Raw genomic sequence first — 20,548 nt, 5'->3', positions numbered from 1 at the left:
TGGGAAATCGACAAATATCAACTGAGGATCTGTTCTTTGGGAATCAGTCTGTAACAGCTCGCTGGTTTTGCATTCTCAAATGCTGTTTCCAGAGCACTGGTTTTTTTAAGCCCTAAGCCCCTCTCTTCTCTGGGGGAAGCTGTTTCTGCAGAGTCTTGAGAATCATCCTAATATTTTAGAGAATAAGCACAAAGCACAGTAGTGATCCTCAACCTTCATGTAGCCAAACGCCCCTGTGTGGCTGTTAAAATGTAGATTTCTGGATCCCACTCCAGAGATTAGATTTGTTTTTCTGGATTGGAGTCTGGAAACTGGTATTATCAACCAGCCCCTCTCCTCCCCTGCAGGAGTCCTGATGCTGGAAGTCCACAACTCTTCAGTTTTAAGGTGACAGACCAGGCCACAGAGAGAAATTCTCTCTCTGGCCTCTTCCTGACACCCCATCCATTGAGCCTTGGGAGAGGACACCTCTTCTCTGGGGTCCCCACTGAAATGGCAACATCAAGATCTCCCTGTCAGCTCCCCTAAAATAAAGTCACAGACGACCGCATGGCCCGGTAGCTATTCTGCCAAGTCATTCATGTTATGTGCTGACCCGCGGGGAGAGGACCGGGCCCTTCTCCCTTGCTCTCTCCCCGTGTCGCCGAGGACCTCTCAAGACTGAGGCCCAGCGCCATCTCCCTCGCAGCTGCTGGCTCTTCCCTTTCCAAAAGATGCGGCGGCTCCACCTGCGGGCACATCTACATAGGGTATCCTGCACTCCACCTTCTTCATTAGCCCAGCAACCCTCATGGAGAGTGCCAGTGTGTAACATCGAGTGGTCTCCATGGCAACCGACAGGGTGTCACGCTGGCACGAGATTACGACCTCACGGCGTGGGGGATTCCAGAGAAGGGGTTGGGGGCGGCGCCCCCCTGAGTCCCAGACCCACGCCCAAACTGCAGGGAAGGACCCCCCACTTCCTTCCCGCCTCGATGGCCTGACCTCTCCCCCTCAGTTGGCACAGTGAGGACGGAGAGCGGGGGATGGGTTTCCACGGCGTCCCCCAACCTGATGGGGGCGGGGGGGGAGGATATGGTGGCGGGCCCGACGCTCCCGACACTCTTGAGCCGCTGCTACCGAGCCGGAGCAGGCGCGGGCAGCGCTGGGCCGAGATCAGGGGCGGGAGCGGGCGGGCCCCGCGAGGGGCGTAAGTCCCACCTTCGGGGGCGGTGCCTGGCGGTGGGGAGTGTCAGGAAGAGGAAGAGCGCGGCCAGAGGCGGTGCGGGCGCGCGACGAGCAGACGCCGGGCCGAGGCGAGCGCCGCGCGGGCCACCATGGCCACGGACGAGCTGGCCAGCAAGCTGAGCCGGCGGCTGCAGATGGAGGGCGAGGGCGGCGGCGAGGCCCCGGAGCCCGGGCTGAACGGGGCGGCGGCGGCGGCGGCAGCTGGAGCGCCCGACGAGACGGCCGAGGCGCTGGGCAGCGCGGACGAAGAGCTGAGCGCCAAGCTGCTGCGGCGCGCCGACCTCAACCAGGGCATCGGCGAGCCCCAGTCACCCAGCCGCCGCGTCTTCAACCCCTACACTGAGTTCAAGGAGTTCTCCAGGAAGCAGATCAAGGACATGGAGAAGATGTTCAAGGAGTGAGTGCCCGCTCGACCCTGTTCCCCACCCACCCCGCGAGCCGGCCTCGGCTCCTGAGACCTCGCGCGGTCCCAGGACCCATGCGGCCAGCCAAGCTCCCCGATCCCTGACACATCAGGGGCGAGGACCCCAGATCCCTTCCAGATAGTCACGAGGCTTCGGGACCTCCTCCCCACCACGCTTATGGGTTTGGGGACCCGCGGCCCCTGGCACGCGACCCCTTCTCACGGTGACGCTGCCCCCGGTACCCTACCCGCCCGCATACGGAGTGGGGGACCCCGCGGCTCCTTCTAGAGGAGCGCGAGCCCCCACTGCTACCATGTGCGTGGGTCTGGAGAGCTCGGATCTCTGGCCTAGGACCCCTGTCTTGTTAGTGATGCTTCTCCACACCCGCGCACCACGAGACTGGGGGCCCCGTGGCCTCGGCCTCCTCCTCCTCCTCCTCAGCTACTTGAATTCCCAACCAACCCCCACCCCAAACGCGGGTCAGAAACAGCCACCCCACCCTCTAGCGCCTCAACAAAGGTGACCGTTCCTTTTCCTGGCTGGGGTTTTTTCATTTCTTCCTCTTATCTCACATCCCCCTCAACGTGGGTTCTGGGCCGAGACCCCTCCCCCACTTTCCCTGCACTTATTCAGAATCTACCAGCAAACTGTGTCAGAGACCCTTCAGTCCCTCTCAACTCTACCCCCATCCACTCCTTTAGCCAGGACCCCAACCCTTGACCCTCAGGTGATCTCCCTAGGGAGGGACCCCTTCCTCCCTGCCCTCTACTCCGCAGGTCTGTACAAACCCCACCACCAATAGTCCGGTCAGGACTGTCCCCCTCCTCCCTCTCCAGATGGTGACCCCCTTCCTCTTGCCTTCACCACCCACTACGCCCTGAAGCTTTGCAGTCACTGGCCCCCTGCTTTCTGTCAGAAGGCCCCATCTCTCCTTTCCCCTCTTCCCCCACTGCGTGACCTCTGCCCTCCCCGCAGAGGGTCACCTCCTATCTGACTTGGCTGGTGCTCTCACCTCAGCCCTTCCTCCATCCCTTTTTCCACACCCCATGGCCTCAGCAGGTTGGACAGGTACTTTCAGGCCTATGGGCTTACCCTTCCCCCAACAAAAAAACTTTAAATCTCTTTAGTGACTGGAGAGAAAAACTTCCTGATGCCCTTCGGGTTCACACATGGGTTCACCCTCTTGGGACTGAGATAGTCAGATGCACTGCCCCCCAGCAGTGTGGGGGCTGGTGGGGGTGGGGGCCGTGAAGGTGCTCAACCCCCCTCCATTTGATACTCTTCCCCACCCACCTCCTGTAGCCAATTGCCCCTGCCCCTGGCGGGCAAAACAGCCCCGGGGGTGTGATCTGGAATAGGTCTGGAAATGGATCCAAAAAGGTAGACTAGTCCTGAGGTCAAGTCTTAGGTGAGGAAGTCAGGCAGCCACCTTGGCTGGGGCAGGAGGTGGGGGCAGGCTGGGGCAGTGTGACCCAGCGGCAAGCAGGAAGCCCAGGGTGTTTTGCAACCCCCCAGCTTGAGAAAGGCTCTTTCCCACTTCTCACTGCTTGCTGCGGCTGCTGCTTCTGCATTTGACCCTTATTGTAGGGAAGAGGTTTTTTGGTTCTCAGACCTGGATGGCTGGGAACCCCATAATTTTTTCCGAGGGTCAGCCTGGAGCAGAACTGAGTCCTTAACCCCACCCCAGGCCTCTGCACGGACACCCCCGGTCCCTGAGGAGCCTGCTCCTTTGCCTCCAGGGTCTTGGTTTAGGAGTTCTTCTCAAGCTTTTTCCTAATCAAAACTGGCCTTATCAGAAGTGTAGGAGTTCCAGGATTCCAGACCTAATAGAGGGCAACTTCCTTGTAGACTTTGCTGCCCCCCTCCCACCTGCCACAGGGAAGTATAGGAGAGATTATTCTGCTGCTTGATCCCTGTATTCACAGTGCCCAAGGACTAAGGCGCTCCTCCATTCCTCCCAGCACCCTGTGACATAGAACTGTCATCACCACTGTGGCGCAGTTGGGCCGTCTGGGCACAGAGAAGTGAAGTAACTTGCCAAGAACACACAGCTAGAAAATGATGGAGTCAGGCTCTAAACCCAGGTCTGTGACTCCAGAACTCATGTTCTTCCCTCCTGGGTTTCCCATCACAGATGTCTGCCTCCACAAAGGGACGATCACCCAGCACCCCTTCCATATTCATGGCTGATTTTCCCCCACATGGACCCACCACCTCCTTCTCTTGGGCTTCCATGACATCCCTTCTACCCCCACGAAAATTAAAAAAGAAGGAACAGTTTGGAGAACCCAGACACGCCAAATGAGCAGGGACTTGGGATTGCTTCCCTGGTGGCTCAGACAGTAAAGAATCTGCCTGCAATGCAGGAGACTTGGGTTTGATCCTTGGGAAGATCCCCTGGAGAAGAGCCCGGCAACCCACTCCAATATTCTTGCCTGGAGAATCCCATAAACAGAGGAGCCTGGTGGGCTACAGTCAGTGGGGTCACAAAGAGTCGGACATGACAGAGCGACTAACACTGTCACTAAATGGGAAGCTGCAGCTTGGTTAGAGGGAGCACGTGGCTTAGGGAGTGATCGTGAACCTGCATTTGCAGAACAACCTCACGTTTTTATGGAGGCTGTTTTTTGTATGAGTTTGACGAGGGATACTTTAGTGAAAATTGAGTGGAGCTGAACCCCTGGAGACCCCTCTTGGCACCACTGCTGCTTGATGGGGTGCTGCTTGGCAGGGATGTGGTAGGGGGGCAGGAAGGGGCCTGGGAGCTGGACTTCTAGGGAAGGAAGTGCTGCCCGCCAGGGGGCCCTGGCGAGGAGGAGGGAAGGCGGCAGATTTTGTATTCAAGGAAACAAGGCTTCACTGTGCCAGCCGAGCCCAGCCCAGCCGAGTCCCGGCTGTGAACAGCCAACAGACAGGCTCTCATGGAAGACAAAACCCCCGTTCTGCTTCTGCCATCCAAGAGGGGCTGCAGCCTCCTGGGTCCAAGCAGGGCTGGAGGATCACAGCCAGGGCTTTGCCGAGAGACTTCCACCCTGATCTGCAGCCCCCATGGCAGAGGGGAGGGGAGCTCAGGCCTCCTGGGAAACTGTCCCCCAGATCAGAGTGCAAGAGACAGGAGATGGCAGAGGGAACTGGGAGCTGGACTTGCCTTGGAGGTCAGGAGATAGGAAGCGGGGCTTTGCTATTGAATTACCTAGTATGCCCACCCTTGCCCTGGCCTCAGTCTTCCCATCTGTAAAAGGAGCACAATGACAGATGATTCTCAAAGATGATTCAGCAGTGACCTCCTTATGTCTGAGCAATCCTGAGCTATCTGGATGACAGAACTGCCTTCTGGGGTCTTCTGGTTCATCCATTCAGTGGTCATTAGCAGATTCTTCCTCAGGGTAGAGATGGAGAGAGAAGAAAGCGGGCAGAGGGAAGATGGACAGGCTCTCTACTATCACTGACCTTACACTCCTGTTAGTTTCCATCTGGGAGAGACCTTGGGGGGTTGTCATCAACCCTTCTCCCCATTTTACAGAAGAGAAAACTAAGGCCCAGGAAGGCGTAGTGACTTTCATGCGGAGATGTTCAATGACTGAACCGGAGCATCCTTATCTATGCAATGGGGACAGTGGTCCCTGCTTCTCAGGGAGGGGCTGTAGGCAGGTGATGCACACAGAGCTCTGGCACAGTGCCAGGCACCTGGAGGCACCTGACTCTCAGTCCTTCCTCCCCTTGCTCCCTCAGGCTCCTCCCATCACCTCTAACTCCACCCTCTCCCCTCCTCTGTCTGCTCATTTATTTAGGGTCCTGCCTGGGTTCGGGAAGGCCTCCCTGGAGAAGGAAAGGGCAACGCACTCCAGTATTCTTGCCTGGAGAATTCCATGGACAGAGGAGCCTGATGGGCTACAGTCCACAGGATCTAGGGTAGCAAAGAGTCAGACTGAGTGACTAATGCTGGAGACCTCCAGGCAAGGGGCAGGGTGTGGCCCCAGAGGGCCTCAAGGCAGCCACCTCTGGGCTGGCAACAGCCTGGGGCTGTTGTCTGGAGCTCTGTGGGGTTTTGTAAGCTGAGACCTGCCAGAGAGGCAGGCAGCCATGTAATTCTGAACCTGCTGTGGAATCCGAGGAAGATGCCCTAGTTCCCTGCCCGGCCCAGCCTCATCCCTAGCCACTTCATCTCATGACCCCTTGCGTCAGAACAGCCAGTGCCCCTCTCTTCTTTCCATCCTTCCCTCCCCTCCATCTGCTCCACCTCCCTGGTGTCTCCTCAGGCTTTTGCAGCTCACAGCACCACCCCCGTGCCCCCCAGCACAGCCCCCTTGTCCTTTCTGGGAGACCGTCTGGTGTAGTGGTTAATGGCTGGGCCTTTGGAGTGTGCTACCCTGGCTCAGAGGGTAAAGCGTCTGCCTGCAATGCGGGAGACCTGGGTTCAATCCCTGAGTCAGGAACATCCCCTGGAGAAGGAAATGGCAACCCACTCCAGTACTCTTGCCTGGAAAACCCCATGGACAGAGGAGCCTGGTAGGCTACAGTCCATGGGGTCACAAAGAGTCGCAAAGACTGAGTGACTTCACTTACTTACTTAAGCTGGGTTGGAATCCCAGCTGTGAGCCCTAGGGCAAGACACATAAACCCTTCTGAGCCTCACTTTCTCACCCTAGAACAGGGAGAACAATAGCCCCCACCTCCCGGGGTTGTTATAAAGTGTTTAACCCTGGTTTTGGCATAGAATAAGTCCTCACCAAGTTCCTGTCACTACCGTCCCAGCCCTGGCAGTGGTGGCTGGAGCAGAGATGGCTCCAAAAAGCCACTGGCTGCCTCCACTTACCCCCCACAGAGCTGCCCAGCCTGCCAGGCTGGCAACAGCCCTCTTGCTTTGGGCCTAAGTGACGGGCCTCAGCATGAGAACCTTCTTTCCCTCCTGCGGAACAGAAGCTTTGATTGACAGCTACATATGGCTTTGGGAAATAACAAAAATGGGGAATCGAATTCATTATCACTTAATTACGTGGAAGGCAGGTGGCAGAAAAAAGGGAAGAGCACCCAGCAGCCCAGGGATGACACAAAACTGTATGCCATTGCCCAGCGGGTGGGTGCTCAGAGTCTATTTCCCCTGGGGCTAAAGAACCTGCCTGGGAAAGTCCTGAGGATTAAGTTGAGAAAGTCCTGGGGAACTCCCTGGTGATCCAGTGGTTAGGACTCTGCACTTTCACTGCCAAGGGCCTGGGTTCAGTCCCTGGCCCAGGAACCAAGATCTGGAAGCTGCATAGTGTGGCCAAAAAAAAAAAAAAACCTCCTGAGCCTTTGTAAAGAGTCCACCATCATGTCTGGCTGGTGGGCTATTAAAAACATAGGTGACATTTTTGAAAAATGTAGGATTCACTCCTTTGATCATCTTTTGTTAAGTTTCTGTATGCAAGTTCCAGAGAATTAAGGGAAAAATAAAATTTCTGTTCAAGAAGCTTATAGTCTCATGAAGAGCAATGGCATAGAGGGGTCTTTAGGAGTGAGAGAGGATGGACCCCCAGGGCTGGAAACGTCAGGTTCTGTTTCTTTATTTCTACGAGGAGTACTGAAAGTTCTCTTGAAGGATGCCATGATGTCAGCCCTCCATAGCCAGCCCCCTGCCTCCACGCCCTCTCCTTGTTAAATGGAGCCACCAGGCCCATGGAGCCCAGTGTATTATTTCAGGAACTGAATTGAATCCTCAGACCAGCCTAGTGAGGTGGGTGCTGTCATTCTCCCCATTTCCCAGATGAGGAAAGCAAGGCCCAAGGTTATAATAAGTGGCCAGGGCAGGATTAGAACCAGGTCTGCCTACAGGGAGCTCCCAAGGCCAAGTGAGGGTGGTATTTGTGTCTGGGGGACAGGGAGGGGGAACCCTCTGGGGGTTCAGAGGTTGGGTCCTGCACCTACAGCAGCCGGGAGCCTGGCTTTGGGGAGGGAGGATTTTCTGGCCTCGGGCCTGTCCTCTGCTCTCCTACTTCCCTTCTGATTCTGAGTCACCTCTCCTCTCCCAACCCCCTGGGACTTTCGGTTCCCTTTTGGTTTGTGCCTTCCTGCCTTCTGTCTGTGCCTCTGGGTTCAGGGCCTAGCTTCAGCTCTAGGAGACCAGGCCTTGCAAAGCCAACCCCATGCCCTCCAGCAACTGAGGCCCCTCTGTCTGCCCAGCAGTCTTCTCCTTGGCTGATTTTCGCTTTTTTAGGACTCTAGAGAAGTGAGGGTTCTAGGCCAGAAAGGTGCAACCAGACAGAGCCAGGCCTGGGGACTCCTGAGCTGTGTGGAGAGAGAGGACCTCTGGGGCTGCTCCATTCCAGGAACTTTACCTCTTGTTTAATTCTTTCTCAATGTCCTGTAAGATGGTCATCACCCATTTCACAGATAAGAAGACTGAGTCTCAGGTTACTATGACTGAGGAGCAGAGACAGGATTTGAACTTGATCCTTCTGACTCCAAGTCCTTTCCTCCCATGGGACCCTATTAGGAGCATATCCTCATCAGCTTGTTAGAAATCCAGACTCTCAGGCTCCACCCCAGGCCTACTGGATCAGAGTCTGCATTTTAGTAAGACTGACCAGGTATGCACTTTAAGGTTTAAGAAGCACTGGGCCACTCCATAACCGTCTCCCTGCCCTGTTCCTGAGTCTAAGGAGTGAGGCAATAACAAGAGGGAAGATTAAGTTAAGTAATAAACACTGGGTTATATGAGACATTTGGTATATGTCCTTTGCAATCACTGTTATAATAATAATTATTATTAAGAGAAGGCTGCAGGGAGACCCACGGCTATTGCTACCAGTGGAGGGAGCTGTCCTCCCAGGGTGGGGCTCAGTGAGAGATGCTTAAACCCGAGTTTAAGCATCTGAGCCCTGACAGCCCCCAGCAGGTTGCCATCAGTCAGGGGGGGCACCCACTTGATCCTTGGACTCCCTGGGAAGCCATAGGGGAAGCATCAGCCCCACCCTGGCCACACATTCACCCATACACACTCACACACCCTCTCCTTCGCTGACACAGGGCAACAGATCGAGTGTCAGACTCTAAAGATAGGGCTGGAGGAAGTGGTGAGTGACTGGGCTTTCCCCACCCGAGTCAGGCAGTCTGGGGGTGGGGGAGTGTAGGAACGGATGGGCACTACCGAACTGTCATCACCAGGCCTGTGGGTGTCTGCCTGTACCAGGAGGCGGGCCGGGCCAACCCAGCTGTAACAAGTAGCAAGGCCAGAATTTCCCTGGTGTCTAGAACTTTCCTACCTTCCCATTTCAGGACAAAGAGTAGAGGCCTAGGAGCCACTGAGGCCTCCCCAGACAGGATGGGAGAAGACCAGGTCTGTGAATACTGGGGCCAAAGTCAGGTGGGCCTGGGGGCTCAGTGGTCCATAAACACCACTCTGTCTGTCCTCCTGGCAATCCCCATGGGCAGAGAGACCACCAGCAAAGGCCTGGGAAGGGATGGGAACCAGAAGGGAGAGAATTGGGGTCCCCTATGCTCCCAAGCCATTGCCCTCTCCCCCTGTGCAGTGACTGATGGCTCCTCACTCTGCCATCAGACTGTACAGCATAGCTGGCCAATGGGGAGGGTCATATTAGAAAGAGCAACTTTCTAATAGAGTTACAAAGCCAAAATGGGCTGTTTCAGTGAAGCAGTGAGCTTCCCATCCTCAGAGGTATTCAAGCAGGAAAGCTGCTTTAGGGGATCTGACCCTCACGAATGCTCAGTGGGGTGGCCTCCAGTATCCCTCCCAACCTAAGTTTTTGTTACAGGGTCTATAGGCATCAGAACACAGCATAGTAGTTAAAAGCACATGTTTTTCCTCAGGCCAGGGTTCTGATAGTCAGGTATGTCCTTGTTAGCTATGATCTTGGCCAAGTCACTTCCTCCCTGAGCCTCAGTCTGCTCGTCTGCTGTATGGGGATGTTTATGCCTGCTTCACCAAGCTCTTTGGAGAAGGAAATGGCAACCCACTCCAGTGTTCTTGCCTGGAGAATCCCAGGGACGGCGTCTATGGGGTCGCACAGTCGGACACGACTGAAGTGACTTAGCAGCAGCAGCAGCACCAAGTTCTTGAGAGGATCTGACACAAAGTACTTGGGGTAGTGCCTGCCACGTAGTACGTGCTCAGCCAAGAGGAGCCACTAATGATAATATTGTTATGAAATAGGGGTAGGCCCTGCACACTATCAGAGCCGGCCGCTGCTCAGCCCCATAACTCCAGGTTATCAGAACCAGCGGGGGAGGAGCAATCGCCAAGAAAGCCTTGCAGCCCAAAGGGGCAAAGTCTGCCTGGGTGGTGGCCGCTGCTCCACTTTCAAGGACAGATGGGAGGGGATTTTGTCACCAGCATCCTGGGCAGCGGCAGCTGAGCCCTCCCTGTGGAGAACTGTTCAGGGGGAGGGAGGGAGGAATGTGGGCACAGTGCCAGGTGCAGCAGCCTCCCTCCAGTGCTGGAGGAGAGTGCTGAGCTCCCAGCCCAGGAGCTTTGTTGTCAGTCCTCCCAGGCAGGTCCCAAGCCTCTGCTCTCAGCCCCGCAGGCTTGAGAATTCAGGACCTCTCATGGGACCACGAAGAAGAGGGAAGCAGGCAGGTAGAGAGGGAGGAAAGTTTACAGCTTTTGGAATCTTGCTGATCTCAGCTGTGTGACTCTGGGCTGCTTGCTACCCACGCTGGGCCCCAATTCCCCTACATGACATGAAGCGGGTAGACCAGGCATCCAGACGGATCTTGTGTACAGAGTCTTTGCCTGGATCCTCTGAGCTACCTGTAGCCTCAGCTCCAGCTCAGGGAAAGGGCTGTTGGAAGAGAGGGTCTCCCCAGCCAGGGGTATGCCTGTTCCCTGGCATCCGACTAACACCATTCTCTCCTGGGTTGCCAGGCATCCTCCTGCTGGTGGCACAGTGACCGTCTCCCCCTTTCTCAGTTCCCTCTCTGTCCGAGGAGGAGCTGGAGGGTAACCTAGGACTGGGGCTTCTCTCTCTCTCTGCCCAGTGAGAGAGCAAAAGATTATATCTCTCCACCTCCCCTAGTGGCAGGGTCTCTGAATCCAGCCTAATGGGGCTTGGGGATGGAAGTAGTTGGACCTTCAGGGGAGATGCTCGTGGGACCCCTCATTCATCTTGTCCACCCCCTAGCTCCAGGCCAGTCTACAGCAAGCATTTCCTCCCAGCCATACAAAATCAGGACTGGGGGAGAAATAGTATTTTTTACCACTATTATTATTATCACTACTTTTATATGTACAAAGTACTTAACTAGTATCTGGCACATTAAAAGTTCTCAATAGAGCTGTTATAATCAAATTAGCAGGTTTTAGGCACATATTACGTACTAGGTGTTTTATATCTGTGTGTGCGTATGTGTGCGGGCTTTGTTGTTGCTCAGTCACTCAGTCGTGTTCGATTCTTTGTGACCCCATGGACTGCAGCACGCCAGGCTTCCCTGTCCTTTACCATCTCCCAGAGCTTGCTCAAACTCATGTCCATTGAGTTGGTGATGCCATCCAACCATCTCGTCCTCTGTTGTCCCCTTCTCCTCCTACCTTCAATCTTTCCCAGTGTCAGGGTCTTTTCTAATGAATCAACTCTTCACATCAGGTGGCCAAAGTATTGGACCTTCAGCTTCAGTATGGGCTTAGTCATGTCCAACTCTTTGTGACACCATGGACAGTAGCCCGGCAGGCTCTTCTGTCCATGGGATTTTCCAGATAAGAATGCTGGAGTGGGTTGCCACTTCCTATTCTAGGGGACTTTCCCAACCCAGGGATTGAACCCACGTCTCTTGCATTGGCAGGCAAGTTCCTTACTAACTGCAACACCTGGGAAGCCTATTTTATATATCCATATTCTCCTTTACTCTCAAATTTTAACCATAGATGTTAACAATAATAATAATTCAGCAGTGGTACTGTAATTAGTGTGTATTAATTAAGTACTTATTGTGGGCCAGCCTCTGTGCTCAGAATCTTTATGGATCCTCTCTTAACCCTTGCCTTGAGCCTGAGATGGGTCTGATCTCCATGGTATAAATGGGGAAATTGAGGCGCCTGGGGTCATGTGACTTGAACAGGGTCACCTAGCCCGCAGATGGCAGAGCTGGGGTTTGGACTCGGGTCAGTCTCAGCAGAGATGCTGTGAGCACAAACCAGGGTTTACCTAGGAAGAATCTAGCTGATCCAATGACCCAGAGCCCGCCCACATCAGAGCCCAGGGCATGTGGTGGATGTCCACGCCCCCCGGGGACGGGGGCTGTTTCCAGTGTTGCCACCTCTGGGGCCCCACTTCCCACCCCAGCACCTGCTTCTCCCTGCTCTCTGTCATCTCCTCTTGGTGGCTGATCCTCCGGCACTGTGGCCAGCACTGTCCCCCTGGGGGCAGGAGCCCAGACCCGGTAATTGATTGATGCTTGATTGACACAGACAGCGGTTCAGGCGCGGTTTGAGCTGCAGCCCAGACAGGCCTGGGAGCTGCCAGAGACCGAGATCCAGAGCCCTCGTTTCTGTCCAAGTGTGGACACTTTATCTGCACTTCCTCTGAAACTGAGCCACCCCTGGCTGCAGGAGAAACCCTTGAGCAATAAATAAAGCTGAGACTCAGGAGAGGCTAGTGGAGTGGTGGAGTCAAGTGTGGGAAGCACAGGGATGGGGGGCTGGACCCCTGGCGCGTGCCCAGACCTTTATAGTCCCTGTTCTCTAATCAGTCCCGTGGGGCCATAACTGACCTCCCAGGATTGCTGAGCATAGAGGTTGTGGAGAGAAACTGCCTGGCACATAGTAGGAGCTTCATAAATGTAACCAAGTCTCAGGATAGTGCTGGTAGCTGCCGTTTCTGGAGCCAGAGCTGTGCTAAGTGCTTGTCACGTACGAGCCCCTTCAGTCCCCACAGTGACCCTACGAAAGGGTCACCATCATACCAGGGGTTCTTGGCTTCTGCGGGAGGCTCACTGGCACGTCTCCTAGAACCCAGGCCATCTGCTCCAGCCCTGACATGTCATCACCGAACGTCACTGGAGCCCAAGTTCAGAAAGAGGCCAGGCCTTTTTTTTTCTCAGGGACACTAAGGAGGGGCATCCGTATGACTGACCCTGGAAAGACTGGCTCCTCTGTCATTGGCTGCTCCCCTCCTGGGCCGCTCCAGTACTGGTCACCAAGGCTCAAGGAGCAGCCGCCCCGCCTGTTACCAGCTGGCATACAGACCAAAGATGGAAGATGAGGGGCTCCACTGTGCCCCCCACAGGGTCCCTCCAGCTCTAAGTGGAGTCTGGACCACAGGATCGTTGGTCCTCCTGACCTTCTCAAGTCCCACAATCCTCCCCTGCATCTTCTCTGTTATCTGTTCCCACCTTGGCTGTGGCCACTGCCCGAACTCCAGCCACCCCTCCCCATGGTCATGGAAGAGGCCTCAGGACCCTGTGTTTCCTGCAGGGTTCCCAGAGACCTGTCTTCCCTGTGCTGCGTCACTTCCAACCACTGACTCACTTGCTCGTGAACTATTTATACCCCTCACACAAATGCTCTGTTCAGCGCTCCTCTGTTCTGCTGGCAGCCCCAGGACGTGTGGAGGGGGGCTGGGCCCAGCAAGTGGGCAAGTCTGTGAGCCCTCCAGACGTAGGATAGAAGCCCAGCTCCTTCCTCTACTGCTGTGTGACCTTGGGCAGCTCACTTCACCTCTCTGAGCCTTCGTTTTAAATGAAGGGGATTAAGTAAAATGAAGTAGGTAAATTTCCCAGCACAAAGATAAGATTTCAAAAGCTGGTTGCTATCAGATGTCCATAGTTGTGTGAAGTATACCTGGGGGGGAAGGGAATTGGGGAGCCCTTGAAGAGGGGACAGAAATGAGATGAGTGTTCATGTAGGAACTCCTGGTCTGCAGAAAGTTTCTGGAGCTCAGCCCCTCTGTGTCATATGACTGTCACCAGCACTGTCACTCAGCCATCATGAGGCCTTGAGGACTGCACAAGGGTCTTTAGGCTCAGGAGGCCCACTTGGCCAACACTGAGATGACCCTCCCCCACCCACCAGGAGGCAATCAGGGCAGTTGCTTGGCTGATGATAAGAGGGCCTGGCTGGGCTGTGGGAACAGCGCCCACATCCGCCAGGCTGTGTGCTCCCAGCACCAGCAGCAAGCACCTCCCCCACCAGGGGACGGGCCGGAGGGCAGCTCTGACCCCAGCTCTTACCACAAGGAAGCCGGTCAAGCAAGCTGTTTAGACTCTGCCCCTCACCCTGTCTGTCTCTCTGCCAGGCCATGAGTGGTAGGAAAAAGAGACCCGGAATGTGCAGGGCAGAGACACAGTCATCACCTAATCATTGTTCCAGGCCTTTCCAGCCACCACTGTACCCCCTGCAGGCCCCCTGTGCAAGCTGTTCCCTGAACACACCCCAGGCCACATTCCAGAAAACTCAAAGTGTCCCCTCCCTCCTGTGAGCCCTACCCTTAAACATGTGGTTCCTTCTGCCTCCCTCCTGGGTGAGGACAGGGAAGGGGGGAGATAAGGAGCCAAGATGTCCCTCGAGGGCCTGTGGAGGTGCCTAAGGATGGTCAGTGAGTTCTTACATCAGGGCCCACCTTCCCAGTCCGTACCCCATATGATATTGTGAATTCTTCCTACATGCTTGTCATGTCTCATTCAGTAGATAGGGGCTGTGGTTTTCAGCTTTCCTGTGTAGCAGGTTTGGCCAAAAGTTGGCACTGTTCAACATGTAGGAGGCTGCTGGGCCATGCGGTGAGCTCCCCATCATCAGAGGTAACCAAGCAGTCACTGGACCACAAATCAGCCTTGGCTGAGTTCCTCGCTAGGAGGTGACTTTTGAGCTCCTAGGCTCCTTGCACTCTGGCTTATCACCACTCTGGCTGGTGAGGTATGAAGTGTCAGGATGTCCTAAGGCCTCTCTTTGCACCCACAGGTACGATGCCGGCCGGGATGGTTTCATTGACCTGATGGAGCTAAAGCTCATGATGGAGAAACTTGGAGCCCCCCAGACCCACCTGGGCCTGAAAAATATGATCAAGGAGGTGGATGAGGACTTTGACAGCAAGCTCAGCTTCCGGGAGGTAAGCTTCCTACTCCCCGTGGGGGGCAACACTGTTGGGGGCTTGGTGGTGGGGAGAGACGCACCCCCGCTTTGTCACTGAGCTACTTGTCCTTGAACAGCCACTGTTGAATGGCTGTTTGTTGGCTGAATGAGGTTTCAGCAGATCGTAGAATGGGTCCCCAGGGAGATTCTGAGATGCCTAAGTGAGAAGAAGGTCCATCTATTCCTTCATGTAGTGAGCACTTATTTCATTGATTGACTGATTGATTTTCATTTATGTCTGTGTTGGGTCTTCATTGCTGCGCGAGCTTTCCTCTGCTTGCGGAGAGCTGCCCTCTGGTTGCAGCGCTGAGGCTTTTCGTTGCAGTGGCTTCTCCTGATGCAGAGCATGGGCTCTAGGTGCACGAGCCTCGGTAGTTGCAGCTCACAGACCCAGTGGCTGCGGCTCATGGGCTCTAGAGCGCATACTCGGTGGTTGTGGCCCACAGGCTGTTTGCCCCACTGCCTGGACCAGGGATCGAACCCATGTGCCCCGCTTCGGCAGGCAGACTCCCCATCCATTGTACTATCAGGGAAGTCCTGTGTCCCTGACCCCATGTGGGCTCCAGAAAGACCCTGTGCTCCAGGGGTCCTGGCGTGCAGAGGGGGAGATGCACAGAGTGAAACAATAGGATGCTGTGACTGAGGAGAAGGGGCAGATGGAGCAGGGACTCGGCCTGCAGGTCCAAGAGGAGCAGGCACTGGGCCAGGTGACTTTACACTCCAGCTCTCACTCAGCCTCACTCTGAGATGGGAGCCGTGAGCGAACCTGTTTGCCGGAGGAGGAAACCGAGGCTCCAAGCCAGATAGCAATGGCACTGGCCCCCTGGGCAGCACAGGGTTAAATGCCAGCTGTGGCCTCTGGAGAGTCAGGTCTCAGGTGGGCCCTGGAGAGCTAGCTGGAAGCATAGAGGAGGCAAGGCAAGAGAAAGGTGGCCCAGGCGCCTGGGGGAGCCGAGGCCCAGGGAGGACGGTGCAGGCAGCACACGATGATGGTATGGACTCAGGACCTGGGTTCAAGTCTTTTCCTCCATGACTTTCCGGTGCTGAGGCTTACTCTTTCCATAAAATGGGCACAATCATGTACCTTCAGGGCTCAGTAAATGGGATTTAAGGTGGACTGGTTTGGAGAACAGTGGAGACAAAGGTAAGAGATAAGTTGAGGCTTTTGCTGGGAGCTGAGTGTGGGCAGAGCAGCCTGCAGGAGCCCCAGTCCTGGGGTGGACAGGAGATAGGTCACCTAGCCTCCCATTTTACAGATGGGCAACTGAGGCCCAGAGAGGGAGGGGCCCAGCAGCCTGCTCAGGAACACGGAGCATGGAGAGTGGAGAACCCAGGCCTCTGGCTCCCAGGCCCGCGAGCACCTCTCTTCCCAGGGAGGCCTGTAGCAGGCCCGCGGGTGGGCAGGCTCTGGCCCCGCCCACTCTCTCCCTGATGACATCAGTGTTCTGTTCTCCCTGCCGCAGTTCCTCCTGATCTTCCGCAAGGCAGCAGCCGGGGAGCTGCAGGAGGACAGCGGGCTGCACGTGCTGGCCCGCCTCTCTGAGATCGACGTGTCCACCGAGGGTGTCAAGGGGGCCAAGAGCTTCTTTGAGGCCAAGGTAAGGAATTGGGGGCTGTGGGGTGCCCTGACCCCACTTGAGGATGGGGGTGTCTGGGATCCACCGCGACCCTGAGTTAGCAGAAGGATCCGCATGTCCCCTTCCTGTCCCTGCTGAGGCCGCAGACAAGAGGTGGGGAACTGACGCCTATCAGGGCCCATGTCATTCCTGGCTTCTGTCCCCTCCCATCCAGCTTGTGATCCTTTCCAGCTTCCCCCTTCTCTCCCCCAGGGCTGGGTGAGAGGTGTGTATTCTTGAAGAGGGAACAAGGACCACTTTGAGATGGCCCTGCCCTGGCACACAAACCCACTACCCACAAAGGACTGGGCTTTAAAAGGTGGGACCAAGAGACAGCAGAGCAGGCCCAGAAACATAGCACTGGTTCCCAGGGCCTCTCAGAGACACCAGCCCTGCCAGCCCCAGCCTGGAGGGAGTGTGATGGCCCCCAGAGGCCAACTCCAGGCATGGCACAGGTTCAGGTGGAGGGGACATGTATGGTTCCTGGATCCTGTCTTGTCAGGGCCCTGAGGCTCCTGCCTGTTCTTGCTTCTCCCCATCTTCATGTTAGCTAAGAACATTCCTTCTAAAGGCCTCCTCCCACCTCCTTCTGGGCTTCTAGAATTGATGGGATGTTTCCGGGTTCAGTTGGGCTTCCCAGGACAGGAACAGGATAAGAATAGCTGCATCAGAAGCTCCCAGTTACAGGACCCACACTCTGCAACAGCCACTGAATTCATCTTATCTCTTTTAATCCTCTCCATGTACCTATGAGGTCAGTTATTAATCACTGGGCTTCCCTGGTAGCTCAGTTGATAAAGAGTCTGCCTGCAGTGCAGGAGACCCAGGTTCAACCCCTGGAGGGGGAAGATTCCCTGGAGGAGAAAATGGCAACCCACTCCAGTATTCTCGCCTGGGAAATGCCATGAACAGAGGAGCCTGGCAGGCTACAGCCTATGGAGTCACGAGTCAGACGCGACTTGGCGACTAAATCCCTACCAGGCTCTAAATGGAAGAACTGAGGCTCAGCGAGGTGACTGAAGTGCCGAGTCGAGGTTCTGGATGGTGGGAGACAGAGCATTGGTTGGGGTGGGATGGAGGGCAGAGCAGAACTAGAAGAGACCCCAGAGAGACCTCCTCCAGTCCTGACCACCTGAATCCCACCCGACCCCATCCCAGGTCCAGGCCATGAACGTGTCCAGCCGCTTCGAAGAGGAGATCAAGGCAGAGCAGGAGGAGAGGAAGAAGCAGGCGGAGGAGATGAAGCAGCGGAAAGCGGCCTTCAAGGAGCTGCAATCCACCTTCAAGTAGCGAGGCTGCGCCCCACCATGTGGCCCCAGCTCTGGCGCCCGGTCCAGCCGGCGAGGGTGGCAAGGATGGGCAGACCGGAGGCCCAGCTTGATCCTTGGCTCTGCCCAAAGGGACCATGCTAAAAAGCTACAGATGTCTGTGAAACAGCCAGTCGAGGGGGTCTCCCAGAGCAGCCCGGCCTCTCCCCGCTCCCTCTGCTGTTCCTGAGGCCGCGACACCAGCTGCCCAGCCAGTCCTGCTCCTCCGCCTCCTGGCTGCCCACTGCCTCCCCCAGCTGCGCCTGCTCCCAGCTCTAGGGCGCGCCCTGCTGGGGGGGCTGCCCTCCACACACACACTCCTCTCCTCCCTGCGCCTCCCCCTGTCCACCTCGTCCCCACCCCAGAGGCCAGCTGCCCTTCACCTGCAGGCTGCACCGCCCCCACGGCCCTGGGGCCCCTCCCTAGACTGGGTGAGCGACAGATGGCAAGAACCACAGCCCCAGAGAGCTGGTCAGTGGCACCCGGCTCCCCACCCCCAGCACCTGTTCCTGCAGCCCTGCCTCCTCTCTCTGCTGGAATTGAGTGGGGGCCTTCTATCCTAGCCAAGGGACCCAAGGCCCTGGCCCACCTGCCCACCCCCCTGCCCCCCAGCTGACATGGAAACCCCAGCCCTCTGGGCCCCAGCCAGGCAGGGTGAGGGGGCATTTCTGCCAATCTACCTCACGGGCCCACATTCTGCCGGGCATGCCATGGCTCATGGGCCGGGAAGGCTCTGGGGGCAGAAACACCAGTCCCTGGTCACCCCCTCACCCCACACCGGCCCACAGCAGCCAGAGGGTCCTGGGAGAAGAGGGGGCAGGGAGGAGAGCTTGGCCCCTTCATGGGGAAGGAAACCAGCACGCCTCTGTTCTCCAGGAGGTGTCCAAGAAGTGCTTTAAGTGGTTTGCACGGACCAGGTGGTTGGGAGCAGGGGGCCTGGCTGGGCTCTTTCACGCCATCCTTCCCCGAATGACGTTCACCGCCTTGGCACCAGCGACGGGAACCTGTCCCGTCACACTCACCCCCTGAGGGTGCAAGGGGACCCCAGCCCCCCTGCCCCGTGTCCCTCCCCAGATGGGCCGTGGCCAAGCCTGTGCCACCAGCCAGGCCCTACGCGGCTCCCCATGTGCGCGCTCACGTGTGTGCGTGTCTGTCCGTTGCTGTGTTGTGAAGCTGTGCCCGTCCCCCAGTCCAAACAAGTGAATGGCCACCGAGGCCACAGTTATGCAACTTTCTGTGCGTGTCATGACAGCGTCACTGCTTTTTAAACTCGATAATTATTTTAGTAAGATGCCCCAAGAGTCCAGACAACTCCTGTTGGACTTGCAGAGGTTTTATTTTTTTGGCCTTAGAATCTGCAGGAATTAGGAGGTACTGACCCCCGTGCAGCAGCCTTGGCCCTGGATTGCGTTTGCCTTAGCGGATATGTTTATACAGATGAATATAAAAAGTTCTTTTTCTTTGGGCTTATTGCTTTTTTTTTCCTCTCCTCCCATCTCACCAAAAAAAAAAAAAAAGCTACTTCTTCATTCGGTGGTACGATTATTTTTTTTAACTAAATAAGATAAAATTCTATATTCTTATGTGTGTGTGGTTCTTGGGGTGGGAGAAGGGAGGGGCTGGCAAAGGAGTGGACAGGGCGAGGTCACTTGGGTACGGGGGCAGCATTTGCTCAGGTGGCTCCCATGGCAGAAGCCAGGGAGAAGAGGGGACTCAGGACTTCTTCCTAAGGGGAGAAGTTGAGTTTGATGCTCACATGCTGTCACCAGGGACTCATCTAAGCTCTTTTTTAAAAGGAAAATCTACTTATTTATTTGGTTGCGCTAGGTCTTAGTTGCCACACTTGGAATCTTTACTTGTGGCATGCAAGTGCTTAGTTGCATCGTGTGGGATTTATTTCCCTGACCACGGATCAAACCCAGGACTCCTGCACCGGATGCATGGAGTCTTAGCCACCAGACCACCAGAGAAGTCAGGATATCAACTCAGTTAATCCTCACAGTCAGCCCATGGGAGTGGGGCGGTCTTTCTCAGATAAGAACAGACCCAGAAAGTTTTCAAGAGACCCAGGCAAATGGGGCGGCTCTAGCTCATTCAGTCCACAGCCCATGTCCCTTCCCATTTAGCCACCCTGCCTGCCAAGTTCACTTGAGGATACGCACCAGGAGTGGCACCAAGGCCACAGGGATTCTGGACTAATGCACCCGGGAGCCCCGCCAAGACTCCCTCACACTCAGAGACACTCCAAGCCTCCTCCATTACAGACTGGGATGGTGGGGTGATGAGGAACAAGCTGGGGTGCCCCTCTAAGAGGACTTTGAACAGATTAGGCTCCCCCTGGGTCTCAGTCTCCCCATCTGGTCAACGTGAGGGTGGGCTAAGCGCTCAAGGTCTTCCCTTTGGTTTCGAGGTAGGGTGTTCCCTTTCCCAGGTACAATCCGGCGACGGGTGGGGGGCGGGGCAGGATTTTGAGATGATGCTGTACATCGCTGCCCCCAGGTGGACATACGTGGTATTACAGCAGCCTGATGCCCTATGCCTCTGGCTTCCTGCTTGGAGAAGGCTTCGTCCTTGAAGTGCTATTTCCTGAGAAAGGCCACCCCACGTGCCACCTGTGGCCCGAGATGCCATTAACACTGCATGTTGGGTGAAGCATTGTCCTCAGTTGCCTTCCCAAGGGAAGAATATCAGAAGCCCTGACATCCTAGCAAAATGGTCTTAGAGCTGAGAGGATACAGACAGGCAAGGGCATTCTAGCCCCAGAGCCCCGGCCCAGGTGGCCCGCTGATGGACATGGGCCTCGAGCCCATGGAATGTAAGATACATGGGCCGCTGGTCCCACGTCAGGCCCTCCACCATCAGATGCAGCTGGGAGGGACCCTAGCCTAGCCACCATGAGAACCCCCTCTCCCAGCCTAGGCAGGGGCCACGAGAGGA

General features: G+C 56.0%; 1 protein-coding gene across 1 annotated transcript; it reads left to right on the top strand.

Annotated features, from left to right (window-relative positions):
- The first annotated feature begins 1,254 nt into the window (after positions 1 to 1,254).
- EFHD2 (EF-hand domain family member D2) lies at positions 1,255 to 19,077 on the top strand. Its single transcript, XM_004014072.5, has 4 exons — positions 1,255 to 1,624; positions 14,518 to 14,665; positions 16,152 to 16,286; positions 17,463 to 19,077. The coding sequence occupies exons 1-4, from the start codon at positions 1,317 to 1,319 to the stop codon at positions 17,592 to 17,594; spliced, it is 723 nt and encodes a 240-aa protein (XP_004014121.4). The 5' UTR covers positions 1,255 to 1,316; the 3' UTR covers positions 17,595 to 19,077.
- Positions 19,078 to 20,548: the final 1,471 nt, after the last annotated feature.

Source organism: Ovis aries, chromosome 12 (assembly GCF_016772045.2).
Source record: "Ovis aries strain OAR_USU_Benz2616 breed Rambouillet chromosome 12, ARS-UI_Ramb_v3.0, whole genome shotgun sequence".
NCBI classification, from domain to species: Eukaryota; Metazoa; Chordata; class Mammalia; order Artiodactyla; family Bovidae; genus Ovis; species Ovis aries.
Note: the sequence above shows the minus strand (reverse complement) of the source record. Positions and strands in the feature narration are given on the sequence as shown.